This window comes from Tamandua tetradactyla, chromosome 12 (genome assembly GCF_023851605.1).
Source record: "Tamandua tetradactyla isolate mTamTet1 chromosome 12, mTamTet1.pri, whole genome shotgun sequence".
In the NCBI taxonomy this organism is placed as follows: domain Eukaryota; kingdom Metazoa; phylum Chordata; class Mammalia; order Pilosa; family Myrmecophagidae; genus Tamandua; species Tamandua tetradactyla.
Window position 1 is genome coordinate 100331990 of NC_135338.1, and position 17748 is coordinate 100349737.

The 17748-nt window shown below is 55.4% G+C and overlaps 1 protein-coding gene across 1 annotated transcript; it reads right to left on the bottom strand.

Moving 5' to 3' along the window:
• Positions 1-4536: 4536 nt before the first annotated feature.
• Positions 4537-16987, bottom strand: BNC1 (basonuclin zinc finger protein 1). Its single transcript, XM_077122333.1, has 5 exons — positions 16158-16987; positions 14418-14517; positions 13787-14022; positions 10461-11959; positions 4537-6423 (listed from the first exon to the last, which is right to left on the bottom strand). Exons 1-5 carry the CDS (start codon positions 16203-16205, stop codon positions 5883-5885), a joined length of 2424 nt encoding a protein of 807 aa, XP_076978448.1. The 5' UTR covers positions 16206-16987; the 3' UTR covers positions 4537-5882.
• Positions 16988-17748: the final 761 nt, after the last annotated feature.

Below are 17748 nucleotides of genomic sequence, written 5' to 3' on the forward strand. Positions count from 1 at the left end.
GTGCTGGGCTAGCTCACTCGGTAAAACCACCCTAAAATACCCGGGTAGGCCTTACTATGCCTGGCGGTCCCTGACCCTCTTCCAGCCCGGGCAGGTGGCCTGTCACAGCGGGCCTACGGGGGGACACTCTCAGAGCCCTATGAACAAGAGCCAAGGCCCGTCTCCCCTGTCAGCTGAAGTTCTGATGGCCCCTAGAATCTGGGGAGCTCGTGTCCTCAGAGAGCGAGGGAGGTTTCCAAGAGTGGGGCTACTGAGTTAGAAAGTACACAGCAGGGTGCCGGGGGGCTGGAGCTGGGAGGGAGGTGAGGGGAGTGATGCAGCCACAGGCCGGATGGGAGACGCGGCATTCAACCTTGGAGACAAAAGGTCAGGGAGGTCCTGACCCCTGCCCGTGATCACATTTGCAGGTGGGTCTGGCAGGGGGCTGCGGGCAGGAGAAGTTGAGGACAGACCTTTCTCTTGCAAATTCAACTCGAATAATTTTTTTTATGGCTCCCTTGCTGGACTCAAAATCTCACAAGGCGGGACCCTGTCTATTGCATTTATCACCCTTTCCTCAGCAGCGCTGGGCACCCAGCAGGTGGGTTCTTGATGCATCGCCAGTGACTGACCACTGGAGACCACAAGTGGAGCCCTTGGTGAGGGGTGACTGCTGCCAGCGGGTGCCAGAGGAGGGGGTGTGGGGGAGGCAAATCCGTAAGCAGGGGGGAAGCGTGGCCTTGCCTCATTCAGCACTGACGAGGGGCAGTGGGGGCCAGGCAGGGCTTCCGGGAAGTGACGATGCCCCCGCTGAGTCTGCAAAGGCCACCAAAGGTTACGTGGTCAGCGACAGCAGGGGCAGCTCCTGCAGAGACAGTGACACAGGCCCCTGGGCCTTAGGGGACTGACCAGGCTGGACCCAGTGGACAGCTGCGAGGGGTGGGCATGGCTGAGGCTGGGGCAGTCGGGAAGGACAGCTCTGGCTTTGCTGGGATCTACCCTGACGCCATGGAAGCGACTGAAGGAAACCCAGCTCCATCTGTGCTACTGTGGGACCCGCTCCAGATGCCATCTGGAGGATGGAATTGCAAAATAAAGGTAGTAGCTGCCCAAGCAGCCTTCGAGAGGGAAGGGAGGGAAGAAGGGAGGTCCACCTGGCTGATCGGACACTGATTACGAGCAGGATGAAGGGGGAGGTTGGAGAGCGGTTTTTACAGGTGACTCGTTAGGCCTGGTGCCCGATGCTGGCAGTTGGGAGTGAGGTCAAGAAGTCTAGCATGGTAATAAAGGGGTGACGATAAAGACACCAGTAAAAAAAGTACCAGGCGCTTCATGGTACCATGTCACAGCCTGGGTGCCACCACAACCAGCGGAGCAGAGACTGTTCTCAGCCCCTCGAGGTGGATGAGGGTGCAGGACCAGGGAAGGGGCTGCCTGGCCAGGGCTCACGTGGGCAGCGGGGCAGCAGCACTGGCCTCGGCAGCCCGGCTCGGTTTGGCCACACGCTCCCTCAATCCCGGGAAAGAGGGAGGGAAGCATGTGATGGGGGGAACCTAGGACGGGTTGAGCTGGGAATGCCGTGGATCATTCCTCCATGTCCAGCAGGCATGGCCCGCCGAGGGGGCAGCTCTGGCAGGATCGCGCTGGAGGCCGAAACTCTGGAGAACCAGGCGCAGGCGGGGCTGAGGACGCCAGGAAGGGCGCGGACCCAGCGCTGGCAGCAGGAGAGAAGGTCGGGCCGGGAGCAGGGTCGCCGGTGCCTGGGGAGTGAGGAAGAAGGACCCCGGTGCGTCCTCCGGCTGCCCCTGGAGTGTGCAGAGCGGCCTTCAGGGCGAGCTGGGGGCCGGGGGCTCAGTGGCTGTGGGCGAGGCAGAGACACGCAGGCCTTTTGTTCAGAACGACTTGGGCTGTGCAAGGGAGGGCACAGCAGAACCGGAACACGAGAAGGGATCAGGGTACCGCGGGCTATTTTTTCTTTCTTTTAATTATTCGGATGAGAAAGATTGGGGAGGGTAAGCGGCTAAGAGATGGGTCGGGCAGAATCGTTGCAGATGAGGAGGAGTGAGCGAGGGCGTGGAGGAGGGGCCCGGCCCGGCCGGGGCGTCGCTGTTGGACTCGGTTCTCCCACGGCTCGCGCGGCTGGCTGACAGCCCGGGCATGGACACAGGCCCCGGGCATGGACACAGGCGCACCGAGCCCTGCTGTGTGCTGAACTGCTGAAGCAAGCGCCCTCAAGGACGCTGACTCCAGAGCCCGAAGAGACCTGACTAGAGAGTGTTCTGGCGAGAAATAAGCGGTTCCTGGGACAAGGAGCTGGGAACCCAACTTTGTAGCTTTGCGGGCATGACAGATATTCAAAAACAACCTCGCTTTGATTACACGCCCCAAAGCAGTTCCGTGTGAGAGCACGAGAAATGCGTGGACACCACCGCATCGGGGGCCCTCGCTCTCGCTCCTGATGGCTTGGCCCCCCTGACCCCACTTAACTTCTGGCGTCTGTCCTTTCTGCATCCTGCGCGGCGCCCCGTCCTCTCCCCTGTCCTCCAGGGACGTCCCGGCTGTCAGCCGTGGGAAGGAGCGCCTGGCCGGGACGGGGCGCTGGCTGCGGGGGAAGAAGAGAAAGCGACCAAGGACGGAGTGAAGGGAGGCTGGGGGCAGAAGGACGCAGAGCCGGCCAGGGGGACGCGGCGGCCACCAGGCGTGTCCGGACATTAAACTAACTGTTGCTGGAAGCCGGTGGAGGGCTTTGGTCTGAGGGACTTACGAGGGGGCTCACTTGGGCCATCCGAGGGTGGGCACGGAAGCAGAGGTCAGTGCAGCCGTTGGGACAGACCCTGCGGCGCAGGGGGTGAGAAAGCACCCCCCCCCATGGCTCTTTTCTCCCAAGGGAGCAGAAGCAAGGGCATCAACTGAGAGGGAGGCCGGACGGTGGATGGGATCGTGCCTTATTGACAGGCTGGAAGGCTAGAGAAAGAGATGAAGGAGAGAGAGCACACATCATAATATTTAAGTGCAGGAGCTTTCCCTAGCTCCCGCCTGGGGTCTTCCTCGCAGCGAGACGGGGGAACTCGGTAGCCGACCGGTCCCGGGGGCTCGAAGGTCTGGAGGGCGGGCGAGACGAAGAACGACTCGCGGGAACTGGAGGAGCTGGCAAGGCGAACGCACCAGAACGTTTATTAGAGGAAGTACAGAGCTTTATATAGTGGCGAGGCGAAAATGGGGGGGGACCAGGGGAGGCGCGCTGCGTGATTGGTGAGGAGGCTAAGGGGTGGCAGCGAGGGATTGGGTCAGCTGAGAGCAGAAAGGTCCAATGGAATAGCTTGAATATGTTGCTAGGCAGAGAGCTAGAGGACCGGGCCGAAATTACATCCGGCATTTAAGATTTAAAATTTATATCCTGCATAGTTAATAAAGCAAGAAGACGCTTAAACACTTATTATCTTCTGTTTTGAGCCCTGGCTATGAGACTTACCTTTGATAGTAATGGTACTTTTAAAAAATCTCTTTACTTTGTATTTTCCTTGACAAAAGTGACACCAACTGCAGTGGCTGCAGGGAAGTGCCTGAGATGGCTCAGCTGAGCTCCAGGAGCCTCAATGTTTGAAGACGACTGTGTAAAGTTACAGCTTCTGCAGTGTGACTGTGTGATTGTGAAAACCTGTGTCTGGTGCCCCTTTTAACCAGGGTATGGACAGATGAGTAAAACATATGGATAAAAAATAAGCAAATAATAGGGGGAACAAAGGTTAAATAAATTGAGTAGATGGAAATACTAGTGCTTCACAAGGAAGGGGTCATGGGTATGGCATGTGCGAGTTTTATCTTTTTTCTTTCTTTTTCTGGAGTGATGCAAATGTTCAAAAAAATGATCATGGTGATGAACACACAACTACGTGAACATACTGTGAGCCACAGACTGTACACCACGTGTGGAATGCTTGTCAAGAATGTTTGCATGTTTGTATGTTAAATTTTTACAATAAAAATATTAAAAAATAAAGAAAAGATGGACACCAGCCCCTCCTCCCCCTCAGTGAAGTAACTACTTCATTTTTTTCTTTTTCTTTTGTATGTTATATGGTGGGGTCACATTTCATTCTTTTTTCCATTATTGCAGCACTATTTGTTGAATCTTCTTGTTTGTTTTTGTTGGTTTCTTTATTTGAGAAATGCATGGACCAGGAATCAAACCTGGGTCTCCTGCACGGCAGGCGAGAATTCTGCCACCGAGCTACCCTTTCACCCCTTCACTTCCTTTTGAACTCATTAATTGCCACAGTTCCTTCCTGGATGTGCCAGTAGTGGCTGACGTTATTCCCAACTGACAGACCTCTGGGTTTTCAGCTTTGTAAACTTCAATGTGTGCGTGTGTGTGTGAGAGAGAGAACACAAAACCACTCTTGCAGATGCTTTGCCCTTTTAAACAAAATGTATCTTACATTTTTATTAAATCATAAAAACTCATTTGCATACAAACTTTTCTACTTTAGGGAAACTGGAATATGAAACAGCTGGATAACAGAACTGTTGAAAGATACATCTCACTTTAAGCAGAGACAAGTTTTAAGTTGTCATATTTATTTTTTTTTAAATCAAAATATAGGTAACAGGCTGTTGATGTTTTTCACCTTTTAGGCCAGAGAAATAATATCTCCTACAACCTCTAATTTCTCCTTAAGGATGATTTTTATTACTTAAATCAACCATAAACTTAAATGATGGCTAATTTTAACTCAAGACAAAGCCAGTTTCTTTTTCCTGCCGCAGGCCTTCAGAAGAGCGTAAACATCAAATTCTGAAGGCGGTGTTGTTTTCCAGGACTGGCTAAGCCTCCTTTCCACAACAGCGAGCGCGGTTGGCAGTGTGAAGTACGTTTCAGAATAAGTTAAAAATTAAGACATACAGGATGACGATCATACTTTCCTTTCTACCAAGTAAGCGTGCAAGCTCGTCCCAACCTTACATGTTTGCACATTTATAAAAGGAGGAAGACTGAGAGATCCAGTGACGATGAGAAGGTACAGCTGTAGGAACTGCGTCCTCCAAAAGCTCTGGCAGAACACACGAACCTGCTGGGATCGAGCCGTGCACTTCCACGGGTGGGGGTCAAAATGAGCAGACTCTGAAGTTCACCTGAAGAAACGGGCTGTGGTTTGGGGTTCAGGTTGTCACCTGTTCTGCCTTGGAGCAGAGATCCTGCAGAGTATACTGGGCGTGTCAGCACATACACAGACTTGCAAATCACTTTCAATGACAAGGGTGACCGCTATTTTTAAGTGCATGAAATATGAGCCCCCAAACCCCCCCGGAAGGGTGTTACAGATCAGAATTCACAGCGGGCATGTCAGAGGCCAATCTCACTTCTCCTAAGGACTCCCTGGGGCAGTGTATGAGATGTCAGAATTTAAAAAATAATCGAAAAGCAATCCGCTACTCCAAATGGAGGGATGACCTCAAAACATTGCTTTCCCAACCTCAAGTGTGGGTTTTGGAGGGATTAAAGGAGGAACCGGCAGTGGAGCCCTGGGATGGACCTGTCTCTCCTGCCAAGTCTCTTTCTCCAGGACGCACACGTGGCCCGAGCTCCGCCTCACTTCGAGCCCCCACTCCCAGGCCCTCATCGATCTGCAGACCTGGACACCCCCCGCCCCCAGGACCTGGGGGCATGTAAACAAATGTGAAGAACGGAGCTTCTCTAAGTGTCCATCTGATGAGTGGCAGACCTCGAGTGAAGGCGGCCTGATGGGAACGGCCCCCAGGGCTCTGCACTGGCGCGTCCTGCCACAGAAACTATAAGGTCAAATGAAGTCCGTGTTTTGACACCTGGCTTGCCCCGTGGGGTGTGGGTTAGAAGCATTCCTTTGGGCCGTACACCTGGATGGCAATGCACACGCGTCCAGTGGTCATGGGAGAGGGCCGGGCGGGGGGCCCCCGTGCAGGCTGGGGCTCGGGCTGGGGGGGGAGAGGCGGGCGCTGCCGCCCGGTCCCTGGCCCCCGTGCAGCTGGCGCAGGTGCACCGCCCTGTGGCGGGCCCTCAAAGTCCCCCTGCTACGGCACGTCTCCTGGCAGAGGGGGCGGGTAATGGGCAGCCCGGGGGGCAGGCTGGCCAGGCCGCGGTCGGTCGGCTCCGTCAGGACCCGCAAGGCAACTCCCTCGTCCCCGGGCACGTCGCTGTCACCCGCCTCGCTCGCACCGTCCGAGCCCCAGGAGGAGCGGCTGCTGCTGTCCGACCTCGCACTCGAGGCGGTGCTCAGGTCCAGGACGATGTCCTCGCCCAGGGGCCCGGCGCCGCATTCGGGGGTCGGCGGGTCCAGCACGCTGCCCACCCGGCCGGCGCCCCCGAAGATGAGTGGCGGCAGGCGAGTGGCCCAGGGCTGGTCCCCACGGCCCTGCAGGGCTTCCTGGGTGAAGAGCTTTTGGGGGAGCTGCAGGTCTGAGCTGTGTCTGAAAGAGTGAAAGGATGGTTAGCACGGGGGGCTGCTTGAGAAGGACTTGGCACTCCGAGCGGAGACACTGGGAGCTCCAGGAGAGGGTCCGGGGGCTGCGGGAACGGCAGGGCCCAGCCCCCAGCCCCGCCGCCTGCCTGACGTGCCACTTCCTGTTGCTCATCTAAGAGGACAGCTGGGCCACCTCAGCGAGGCCAGCCCGCAGGAGAAAACTGGCCACGGTCCATACGGCTAAGCAGAGGGCTTATTTCCACAAAGCCAGGACGTGTCTTCTAGAGCTGCCCTGTCCAATACGACAGCCACTGCCGTCCACAGCGCCTAAAGGGCCGCCTGGGGTTCTGCTGTCAAAGACTGAAATGAGAATATTTTAGACAGGATGAATTTAATAAAAGATATTCAAATTTACTTCACCTGCTTTTTTTTTTTTTACTTTTTTAATGCAATTACTAGAAAATTGAAAATTGCAGATTTTGCAGCTTGCATCACAGCTCTTCTACCCAACACTCCAGGGGTCCCAAGGTGTGCATGAAAATCTGGCTACAAATTGTGTATGTGTGTGTGCCCATGCGCATGCTGAGTGTGGTTCCCGACACACCATTCAGAGACGCTGCAGCTGCAGCACACCCACTCCCTCATCCAGTGACTGCTCTGAAGTGAGGGTGATGGGCCTGCACCCTACACACGTCTGCATGCAGCCTGTCAATCAATGTCAGTCTTGCTCGGAGATCCCTGCTGACCCCCCACAAGCGAAACTAGCCCTTACTGAGGGCCACGGCCTTAGAAGTGGTGGGAGAGATTCTGAACGGGGAAAGCCCATCCCCACACACAGAGCAGGGGACTGCCAGGGCCAAACTGGGAGAAACAGCTCACCAAAATAGCCAAAAACTGAATTTTCTCTTCTAAGTCTCCGCAGACATGCTGCGCGTGCTTAATCACATCAGAAAGCGCATAAAATGTGCCATTCTACACCTCTCTTCTCCCCCTTCCACATTATATCTGGACATGATCAGAATGACACTTCCTGATCACCCACTTTGCACGTAGCTCTTCTCAACTCTAAGTCCACCCTGTGAGTGTGTCAGCACCGCAGGCTGAAGGGGACGTGTGCCAACAGAAACCAGACTGACACAGAGCCTCCAGCACACACAAGCAGGTGGAAAGTGTCGGACACACGCATCACGGGCACCTTGCGCAGAGAGGTTTCTGCCGCAACCAAGCAAAGCTCTCTGCCCTGCGCTCACTGCTCCCTCGCCCCAGCTTCAGAGAGTCCCATGCACTTCCTGAGGCGCTGCGTCCCCTGGGCCGGCCACTACCACAACGCAAAACTCTGGACCACGAGCCCAGCTTTCTGCTTCCGGACTTGCTAAAGCTGTGCCTGCATCTCTTCCCTTCCCCCTCTACCTCCGCCTCCAACTCTTCCCATGGCTTCTGTTTAGAGCAGCTGAGACCAGAGGCTCTCAAAGTGTGGTCTGGGCACCCCCAGGGGTCCCAGCAAGTCAACAAGTTATTATTTCCATAATGACACTAAGACACTGCCTTTTCCTGCTCATTCTCTCAGGAGTGTACGGTGATTTCCAGATTGAAGGCAGAGATGTGAAAATCCTGCCATATTTTCTTAAGCCAGACATTACAGAAATTTCCCAAATAGCAAAACAAGGCCACTCTCATTAAATTTTTGTTTTGAAAAGTGTCATTTTTCATCTTTTTTTTTCACTTTTAATTTCTAATCCAGTAACTCAAATAGACAAAAGCTCTTGAGGGTCCTCAGGTTTTACAACTCTCTGTAAAAGTTATTTTCTTTTAAAGAACGTGCAGGGCTCCTATTTGGGCTGATGGAAACGTTTAGGTGATGGTGGCGATGAAGGCAGCACAGCACTGTGAATGCAATTAACAGCACTGAAATATACACCTGAATGCAGCTACAAGGAGAAATTTTATATTGCCTATATGGAAACAGAATAAAAATATTTTTAAAGTCCATGAAACAGCATTATACAAACAACTCTAACTTAAACCATGGATTATAGTAACTAGTACAATTGTAAAAGTGTGCTTTCATCGATTGTAACAAATGCACCACACCAATGCTGGGTGTTAACGATGGGGTGGTAATATGGGAATCCTGCATATTATGCACGATTTTTCTGTAAACCCACAATTTCTCTAATAAAAACTTTTTTTAAAAGTAATGAATTAAAAAAAGTTTATAAAGAGGTCATGAGACCCAAAAGTTTAGAAGCTGCTGGTTTAGACACACCCCTTCCTCCAGGAAGCCTTCCCTAACTTCTCACCACGCCCGGCTGGGCCCTCCCATGTGCCTCCAGCAACCCAGGTTTTCCCCATCCTCACGCTCCCCACACCTGTGTGTTTACAGGCCTGGGTCCCCTCTGCACCCAGGGCTGCTGTGGGCGAGGCCTGTGTCCCCGGCACCCAGCACAGAAGGAGCGGAGTCAGCACCTGTTGGCTAAGTACCCAGGTTGCTGTCAGGCCCCCTTGGTGGGTCCCAGTGTTTGCTGGTGCAGTAGCAGAGGCTCAGAGAGGGAACACTGGTGGTCCTTGTCCTGACATGTTTCTCATCTCCGCTCACACGGCTGTGGGCCTGCCCACAGGGTCCTATTTAAAATCCTGTCACTTTTATCTCAGATTGCTGGTAAAATGCATCCCAAGTCCTGGAGTACTAAATTAGTAGTTTTAATGAAGGATACAAGGTGCTTGTCTGTGGTGGAAAAGGAGATGCGGGTCTAAAATTAGGTCAGAAAATAAGGAAATATTAAATACACAACAAAAATAAATATAAAATATTAAAGCATCTTGAACTCGACAGGCCTTGTAATTTGAGAGATATTGCAGGCAAGGACACTATCACAGCTATCAAGGATAATCTGACCGTTCGGACGATGCTCCTAACAGCAGCTTCCTCATGGACCCTTACTCGGTCCCTCAGAAGGGGAGACACTGGGCGTTCGCTGACAGGGGATCCAGGCGGGGGGCGCCCAGCCCCAGAAACAGTAACTTTACTAAGGCCACCTGGGCTCTAATTGCTTTGCTAAGGACAAGCCCGCCCCTGAGCCCACTGTCCACTGCAGGATGCTATGGGTCTAAATCTCTCCTTCCTCCCAATGCACTGGACGCTGCACAGCGGACGGGCCGAGCTGGCTGGGGCACACGGGTGTGTCCACACAAATGCCCCATGAGCTGGCATTTGTGACGTCACGTCTGGGGAGATGCGCTATCCCGGGCAGGCTGCGGTCCCCTGGCTGCAGGGCACTGAGACAAGGGCCAGTGAGAGGCGACCGGAAGACCGCGGGCCCTGGGACAGGCATCGAGCTCTGCTCCCGGGCGCTGCGTAGACCACACGTGCGTCATGACAACCAGGACAGACAAACAGACCTCTCGTCTTTCACCTACACGTCACAGACTGAGGAAACCCGTCCCCTGCCTGCATCCTTGGATATCTCAACATTTTATTCAATCAAGATCCGCTTCTGCCTTTCAAATATGGCAGAGAACACGGGCGCGAAATGGCCTTCCGATCGCGAAATAAAGGTTGGAGGACACTGGGGGTGGGGTGGGGGCTGCAGCCATCACAGCTCCTGCCCGGGCTGCCCCTTCTTCCCCCTCCCTGAGCCCCAGGGGGTTCTCTGAATTCAGAGTTTCTCGGGCTCCTGCAATATTATGCTAATGTGCCTGCAATGAGCCCATTAATGTGCCCGGATTGAAATCTATAAAAATTTACACAAAGAAACTTAAAAAAAATAATAATAAAAAAGATGACAAGTGACCTCCCATCATTTCAGGTCAGGGGCCATTTGTGACCCCTCCAAGCGGGTCTAGATTCTGGGGTTGAAACTCGAGGCACACGGGTCAGGCTGCCCGACGGTGCTCGTGGCGCACCACCCGCGAGGGCCCGGGGGAGCGCGCGTGAAATGCAGCCAGGCAGGTCTCTCGCGGGGCCTCACATGGGACCTGCAGGAGGTGGGCTCGGGGCCTGGGGACTGAAGGCCCCGGAGGGCGAGGCTGCGCGGGACGCCTTACCTGTGCCTGCCCCTGCGGGGTGGGGCGGTGGCGTGGGCGGCTCCGGCGGTGCCCACCGGCACGTCCCCGGCATGCGTGGCTCTGCGCGGCGCCTTCCCGCCGCTTGCCGGCCGCAGGCTGCCCTGGCCGGGGCCGCAGGGTCGACGCTCCTCCCTCGGGCCGGCCCGCGCGCCCGGCGGGCGTGGGGAAGCCGCGGCCCCAGCGGCCAGGGCGCTCGGCAGACCCCCGGCCAGCAGCGGTGGCCACAGCTCGGCGCACTCGGGGCCCGTCCCCAGCGCCCGGCGGCCTTCGAGGCCCCCCGGGCCCCGGGGCAGCACGGCCACCGCCGGCTTCGGTGCCGCCTCCCTCTCCGGGCTGCGGCCTCGGGGCCCGCTGGGCTCAGCCCCCGCGTCCTTCTCTATCTTGACCGGCATGCTGGACTTGCGCGACTTCTTCTTGGGCGTGGCCTCGGGGGACGTCTCGAAGATCCCCCGGCACTCAGGGGCGAGGGCGGCCCGGGCCGGGGGCGAGGGCGGCAGCTCGGCAGGGGCGCCCCGGGAGAAGGGCGGCACCGGCTGCACTGTCCTGAGGCGGGGTGCGAGCACGCCGAGCTGCCCGGCGCCCGGGAGGACGGGCGGGGCCTGGCCATCGGCCCCCGCGCCGCCGGGGCAGCCGGGGAGGGGCCTGCAGGGGCCCGGGCCGCCCCGGAGGTCCTTGTCCCGGCAGTTGCGGTTGGTGGGCGCGTGCAGCCGGGGGTTGGGGTTGGCGCTGTGGCGGTTGCGGCTGCGCAGCGAGCTGAACACCATGTTGCAGCCGGCCACGGTGCAGCGGTGCTTGATCTTCAGGTGCACGGCGTTGTAGTGGATCTTGAGGGTGCCCTTGTCGTAGAAGGTCTTCTCGCAGGCCGTGCAGAACACCCGGCCCTTCTTGGTACCCAGGCCGGGCCGCTCGGACTTGGCTCTGGCCCCTGGGGACAGCTGCGTCCTGTGGGCGCCGAAACGCGCGCCGTCCTGCTGCTGGGGCGCCGGGTCGGGGCTGCCGAGGCCCTGCTCTTCCTCGCCCTGGAATGGAGCGGGGCTGGGCGCGAAGAAGCTGCCGTCGGGGAAGGGCGCATGGATTTCGGGCCTGGGGCCCGGGAAGGGGTCCTGCGCCGGCTCGGGCACGTACTGCTCGGGCAGGGGCCCCGCGAGCGCAGGAGGTACCGTGCTGAAGAGCGGCAGAGGCAGCATGAGGGCCATGCCGTTCATGAGGGTCTCGAAGGGGTGCAGGCTGCTGGGGCTCCCCTTGTCCATGGGCGTGGGGACGCCGGATAACCGCGGGCTACAGCTCCCGAGGAAGGCCCTGATGTCCACGCTGGCCGTGGGCGGTGGCAGGACGAGGGGCTGCTCTTCCTGCTCCTGAACGGCCATGAGCTCCGCGAGGGCCCTGGTCTCCCCAAAGCGCAGGAACTGCTGCAGGGCGGCCACCTCCTCCTCGGTGCTCATGATGCTCCAGTGGTCCAGCACCCTTCCAGACGCGTCCTAGACCCAAACCCAGACGGCAGGTGAGAGGCGGGCACTGTGTGCGCCTGGACCCTCTCCTCCAGGAGGCTCACGGCCAGGGCCCCGAGCCTGCAGGGCCCGTGGGCACCTAGCAGAGCAGGCTGCCCTGGGGGGGAGCCCGGGCTGGGAGGCCAGCCCCCCCCCCCCACCAGGGCCTCTGCGTGGGCAGTCACCGCACACTCCTAAGGAGGTGTCCTACCTCTGCGCCAAGAGAAGGGAACAGTGTTATCTGACTCAGGCCCAAGCCAGGGAAATTGGATGATTATTTTCTACTTTATTTCAGACCAGTTGGTGCTGCTGCATTAGGCATCATTTTCCCCACTAAAATTAAAATATGTACTATTTGAACAACAGTGACTTCTTTATCTAAAGAGCACAGAAAGAACAGTCAGACCTAGACTCGGCTCAAGCACTCATCTGCAGGAAGTTTAATAATCTTCCAAGCAACGAACATCAGAAAACAAATGACCCTTGTATTGATCCGTTGGCCGTGCTCACAAAGCGGAGCTGCCATCATTACACGGGAGTGTTGGAGAGCTTTCAAGTTCGAGCCAGGCCTAACTTTTCCCAAAACTACAATAAATATTTTATCACAGAACATGTATTTGATGGCCTACTGAGATTTTTCACAGTGCATGTAAGAGTTTCAAAGATGATGAGGAATGTAACATCATAAATTTTTCATGCAATAGGGTTCAAGGTAATTGATTCCATATTTTTAATCCTAACACTGGAAAGCAAGATTATCAGGAGCATTAAATATTGATCTATGTCATAATGTAAGATCATAATGTATTCTACATAAAAGGTTGTTTCTAGCCAGCTGGGGGGCCTGATGAGGTGAGCAAACATGTTTCCAGGGAAAGGTTATGGGCTTTAGAGTGAGACAGACGTGGGTCCAGATTTCCGGTGGAAAATGGGAATTATATCACCTTTATAAACCCTTTCTTGGGGCAAGAGGCATCAAGCCTGGGAAAGGGGTGAGGTCCAGAAAGGGCAGTTATTAGTATTTGTTTTGAGGACACACCTGATCTCTTCAGTCAGGCCTACCTGAAGTTTGCCTTAGTCTGGGACACAGACTCACTCTGTCATTTCATTAGAATTTTCTTTTACTAAAGTCAGCTGACTTGGTGGCAAGAAAAACAAGCCGTAGCAGTTTCGTTTGTCAGAGTAATGATGCAATTCATAAAGGAAAAATGCTCTTTGCTAGAAAAACGCTGTTCGGTATAGGAAACACAAGGCCTGCCCCATAGCATGGTCTGGACGGGGGTAAAACTACCCTATAAAATGAAGAGAGGAGAGACGCGAAGAAGGGAACAAATAAGGCGGCCAGAGGAGGTGCAGGGAGAGAGGGAAGGGGCACGAGCGTGAGTGCAGCGAAGTACCCCAGGGGTAGCACCCCCGGAGGGCAAGGCGGCGGCGGGGGGGGGGGGGCGGCAGAGGGCACGAAGGAGGGGAAGGGGGGCTGTGAGGTTCGTAACCGGTGCCCTTTCTCCCCTCAGGAGCCTCACGAAGTCCGTGTCGTTGGGTAGTTTGGGGAGAATAAAGGAAACAGAGGCAGCACCCAAGAAGGAGCAAGGTGTTCACCGCGGAAAAGCTGGCTGGTGACGCCAAAGCTGGAGGACGTGGCCGGCGTGCCGGGCCCGGCGTCTCACTGAAACCTCGGGTCAGTGCTGGGCCCCCCGAGACCGTGGGGTGGAGGGCCCAGTGGTGAGAGGAACACCCCAGAGGGGGGCGGCCCTGGCGGCGGCCGCAGAGCAGAAGCGTCCCAGGGGTCCCGGGGATCGCGGGGGAGGGCCTCCCAACCTGCAGTGCGTAGCCGCGGACGTAGTCGGGCAGCGTCCAGCCCAGGGCGTGCAGGATGCGGAGCACCTCGTCCTGCTGCAGCACGCCGAACAGCCGGTCCAGCAGGATCTTCAGGCGCACGGGGATGGCACGCGTCCCGTACAGCACGAGGCTGCCGAGGCCCAGCACCACGCTGGACTGCACGACCTCCACCGGGCCCGGCGGCCACGCAGGCGGCGGCCGCAGCCGGCTCAGGGCTGCAAAATAAACCGGAGAAGAAGGGCCGCTTTTAGGAGAAACTGCGCGGGAAGGAGGCTGCACTAACTCCCAGTTCTCTGCTCCAACCGAAAAAACATGCAGCTGGTGGAAATCCCTAACAGAACCAGGCTCCAAGTTACTCACACGACAGCTGAAAACACGCGCTGCGGGGACCCTACTTCCCTCCCGTTACTGTGGCCTCCTCAGGATGCACGCGCCACAGACAGGAAGGAGTGAGGAGGACTTAAAAAATATATACTATTTAATGGCATATGCAATTTAATAAATGTAAATGTAACCCATACTGTCAGCTGTTATTCTTGGTGGATTAGTACCTGAGTAACTGAAAGTTATCTAGAGGGAAAGTCCGGGCAGGAGAGGGACAGTGCGTTACCGTGGGCCACCCATCCGTGTGTGCACTGCTCGCACTGACGACGGTTTACTTTCCCAGGTGTGAAGCTCTGGCAGCTGCAGTTCAGAGTACAGCCGACCGCCTGCAAGAGAGGAGAGCACAGGAGTCCGCGGCGCTGCCACGCCCTGTGGGGCTGCGCGCCTTAAGGAGAGGGACGTCTTCCTCCTCCCGGCAGTCCCCCATCCGTGCCAGGCCCCGGGAGCGTGGTCACGGTCACGGCATTTCACCATGAAAGAAACGCGCCCAGGTAGGGAGGGAGCATCTTGCCCTGTTGAGGGCACCCAAAGGGCACATGGGCACATTTCCCCCAAGTCTGCCAGGCGGCCTCTGCAGTGCGCCCGCGAGGTCCCCAAGGGCCAGCCTGGAAGAAGCGAGAGGGAGAAGGACCTGAGCCGAGGGGACCGGCACACGATTTCGCAGCCCTGGGGGCACAGGCCGGGTCTGGGGGATGTGGGATACACGGCACACGGAGGAGAGGGTGGACGCATGCAGGCAGGTCTGGTTGACAGAGCAGAGCTTCACCTGCACGTCTGAGGGGAGCCCCTGCACAGGGGACAGAGGCCGAGGAGGGATCAGTTATTACAGAGGGAAACCCCGGCAGGTGCTAGGCCCGAGAGAGCCCCTGGCTGGGGCTGAGTCATGAGCGCCTCTGAAGTGGTGGGTGCCTCTGTGTCCGGGCAAAGGGGATGAGGAAGCTCCAGAATTCACCTGCCAACTAAGAGCTGTGAGGGCCTGCCTGGGGGGAGGGGGGGACCTGGCCACGGACTCAGGAAACTCACTTTACGGAGGATACGGCCACCACTAAAAACTAAACCAGTTGCTGACAGGATTGTAAAACGGTGCAGCCACTTTTTGAAAACAGTCTGGCAGTTTCTCAAAAAATGAAACCTAGAGTTACCATATGACCCAGCAGTTGCACTCTAGGAACACACTAAGAAAACGATGCTCCCAGCAGCATCGTTCACGAACAGTCAAAAAGTGGAAACTGGGGAACCCAAATGTCCTTCAGCTGGCAAATGGGGAAGCAAAGTGTGGGACAGCCACCAATCAGCCACTAGAAGGAATGAAACGCTGCTACGTGCCACAACGTGGATGGACCCTGAAAACACCATGCTAAGTGAGGGAAGCCAGTGTAAACGGGGGCTTACATGTTGTAAGCCCCCATGTGCATCAAACATCAAGAACTGGCAAATCCAGAGCGAGAAAACAGATTAGTGATTGCCAGAGGCTGTGGGGAGGGGTAGGGAAGGCGAGGGGAGTATTCACTGGTTTTCATCTTCTGTTTAAGCAGCTTTACGGAGATATAATTCACACACCATATACTCCATCCCTTTAAAGTGTACAGCTCAGTAATTCTCAGTACACTCAGAGTCACGGAACCCCCGACACAATCTCATTTCAGAACACCTCGTGAGCTCCAAATGAAATCTTACGCACAGGCTGTCATGGACACATGTCGTTTCCCCTGGGTATGTTCCCAGGAGTGGAACTGCTGAATCACAGGGCAGCTCTACGCTTAACTTTCTGAGGAGCTGCCGGGCGGTTCCAGCACCTGCCCCCTGCACGTTCCCTGCAGGCCGGAGGCCCAGCTTCGGAACGTCCCACCCCACCAACCCTGAGCTGCCCATTTGGTGAGTTACCCTCACGCGGTGAGGGTGTCGCTGCGTCTCAGATGACACTTCCCTGACACCTGAGGAGATGAGCATCTTTTCACAGGCTTACCGGCATTTGCACATCTTTGGAGAAATGTGTGTTCAGATCTTTGTCCATTTTATCATCCGGCTCCTTGTCTTCTGAGGGCTGAGCCCTGAGGGCGTCTCTACTCTAGGTGAAAGTCCCTTGCCAGACCCATGCTTTGCGCATATTTCCTCCCATTCCTGGGTTATCTTCTCACTTTCTTTCTTTCTTTTTTTTTTTTTCACATGGGCAGGCCCCGGGAATCGAACCCGGGTCCTCTGGCATGGCAGGCGAGCATTCTTGCCTGCTGAGCCACCATGGCCTGCCCTCTTCTCACTTTCTTGATGGCATCTTTTGAAACATGAAATTTAAATTTGACTAGTGATGACGGCCCCACACCTCTCTGTGGATACTAAAAACGATTCATTCAGTTGCATACTTCAGAAGGGTGAATTGTACGAAATGTGAAATCTATCTCATTAAAGCTGCTATAAAAAAAATCAGTGACCCTGTGTGGACACAGGCTAAACTGCGCACGATTTACTGGTCTGCAGTTTCTTCTGGGTAAGGGTGGACCAAATGGCGCTGCGGCTGGATGCAGAGTCTCAGACGGTCCAGAACTGTCCAGTGGTAGCTGAGGGATGCAGCAGATGACAACAGTTTTGCCCAATCCCTTCAAGAAGCTATTAAAAAAAAAAGAAACATGGAAGAAAACTTTTTTGCTCTTTATAAAGTCATAAAATATAATACAAACCTCACGTGGGCCATGGCAGTCTCTTCCTAATAACGCATTCCCTCTTACCAGGAGCTGCCAATCCCAGGGGCGAGCACTGACTCTCAGTGAGAGTGAAATATTACTCTTTTTGTGTATGAGCACAGATATACACACATATAGCCAGAGATGCAGTACGGGGCATGACACTAAAATCTCTTTGGGGGTATACTATTAGGAAAAACGTCTGACAGTTCTTCTTGGGGGTTTTTAGTAATGAAAAAACGATTGAGAAACATGGCTCCAATGCCAGAAAATATTTTACTTTTCGGTTAGAGTGTCTACTGGAATGACTGCCCTGTAGACCCACAGATCTGCCTGGGCTGTGTCTATATGTACGTGCAAATGCACTAAACATGGGAACACACGTCCCTCTATCGCTATACCTATACACATAATAAGATACGTATTTTGAATGGAAGTTAAAGTATAGAGACGAGCAATGGTTTAATTTACATTCTACATGGTCAAAACAACAGTTTTAAAAGGCTCCCAGGGCTTAGCCTGTGGCACCCCTAATGCGTTGTTGAGCATTTCAAATCCTGCAGCCAGCCAGACCAAGGCACATGTCCCCACCAGCTCCTGGCAGCCTCGGCCCTGAGCCAAGACGTCGCACAACCTCGGCTGGTTGGAAGGAGATGTCTTAACAGGAGAAGAGCTTTTTATTTTGGATCACGTCCCTCGAGATGCCATTCACTCTTAAGAACTAGATGCTGGAACTCCAGAAGTAAGTTCCCACTCTTGTGCATCTGGAGAACAGGACCAGCCTGAGTCACAGGAGAGCCGCTGAGGCCCTGCTCCCTCCCCTGCCATTTGCAGGGCTCCAGGATGCTCAGCCCACCTCGGCTGGCCGGCCGCAGCCAC

Excerpts from the sequence above, each read along its gene's own strand:
- BNC1 (XM_077122333.1), bottom strand. The coding sequence starts at position 16,205 with ATGGACAAAGATCTGAACACACATTTCTCCAAAGATGTGCAAATGCCG. Across the intron at positions 14,518-16,157 it reads CCAAAGATGTGCAAATGCCG|GCGGTCGGCTGTACTCTGAA; the intron begins GTAAGCCTGTGA and ends CCTCTCTTGCAG. Across the intron at positions 14,023-14,417 it reads ACACGGATGGGTGGCCCACG|CCCTGAGCCGGCTGCGGCCG; the intron begins GTAACGCACTGT and ends TTTATTTTGCAG.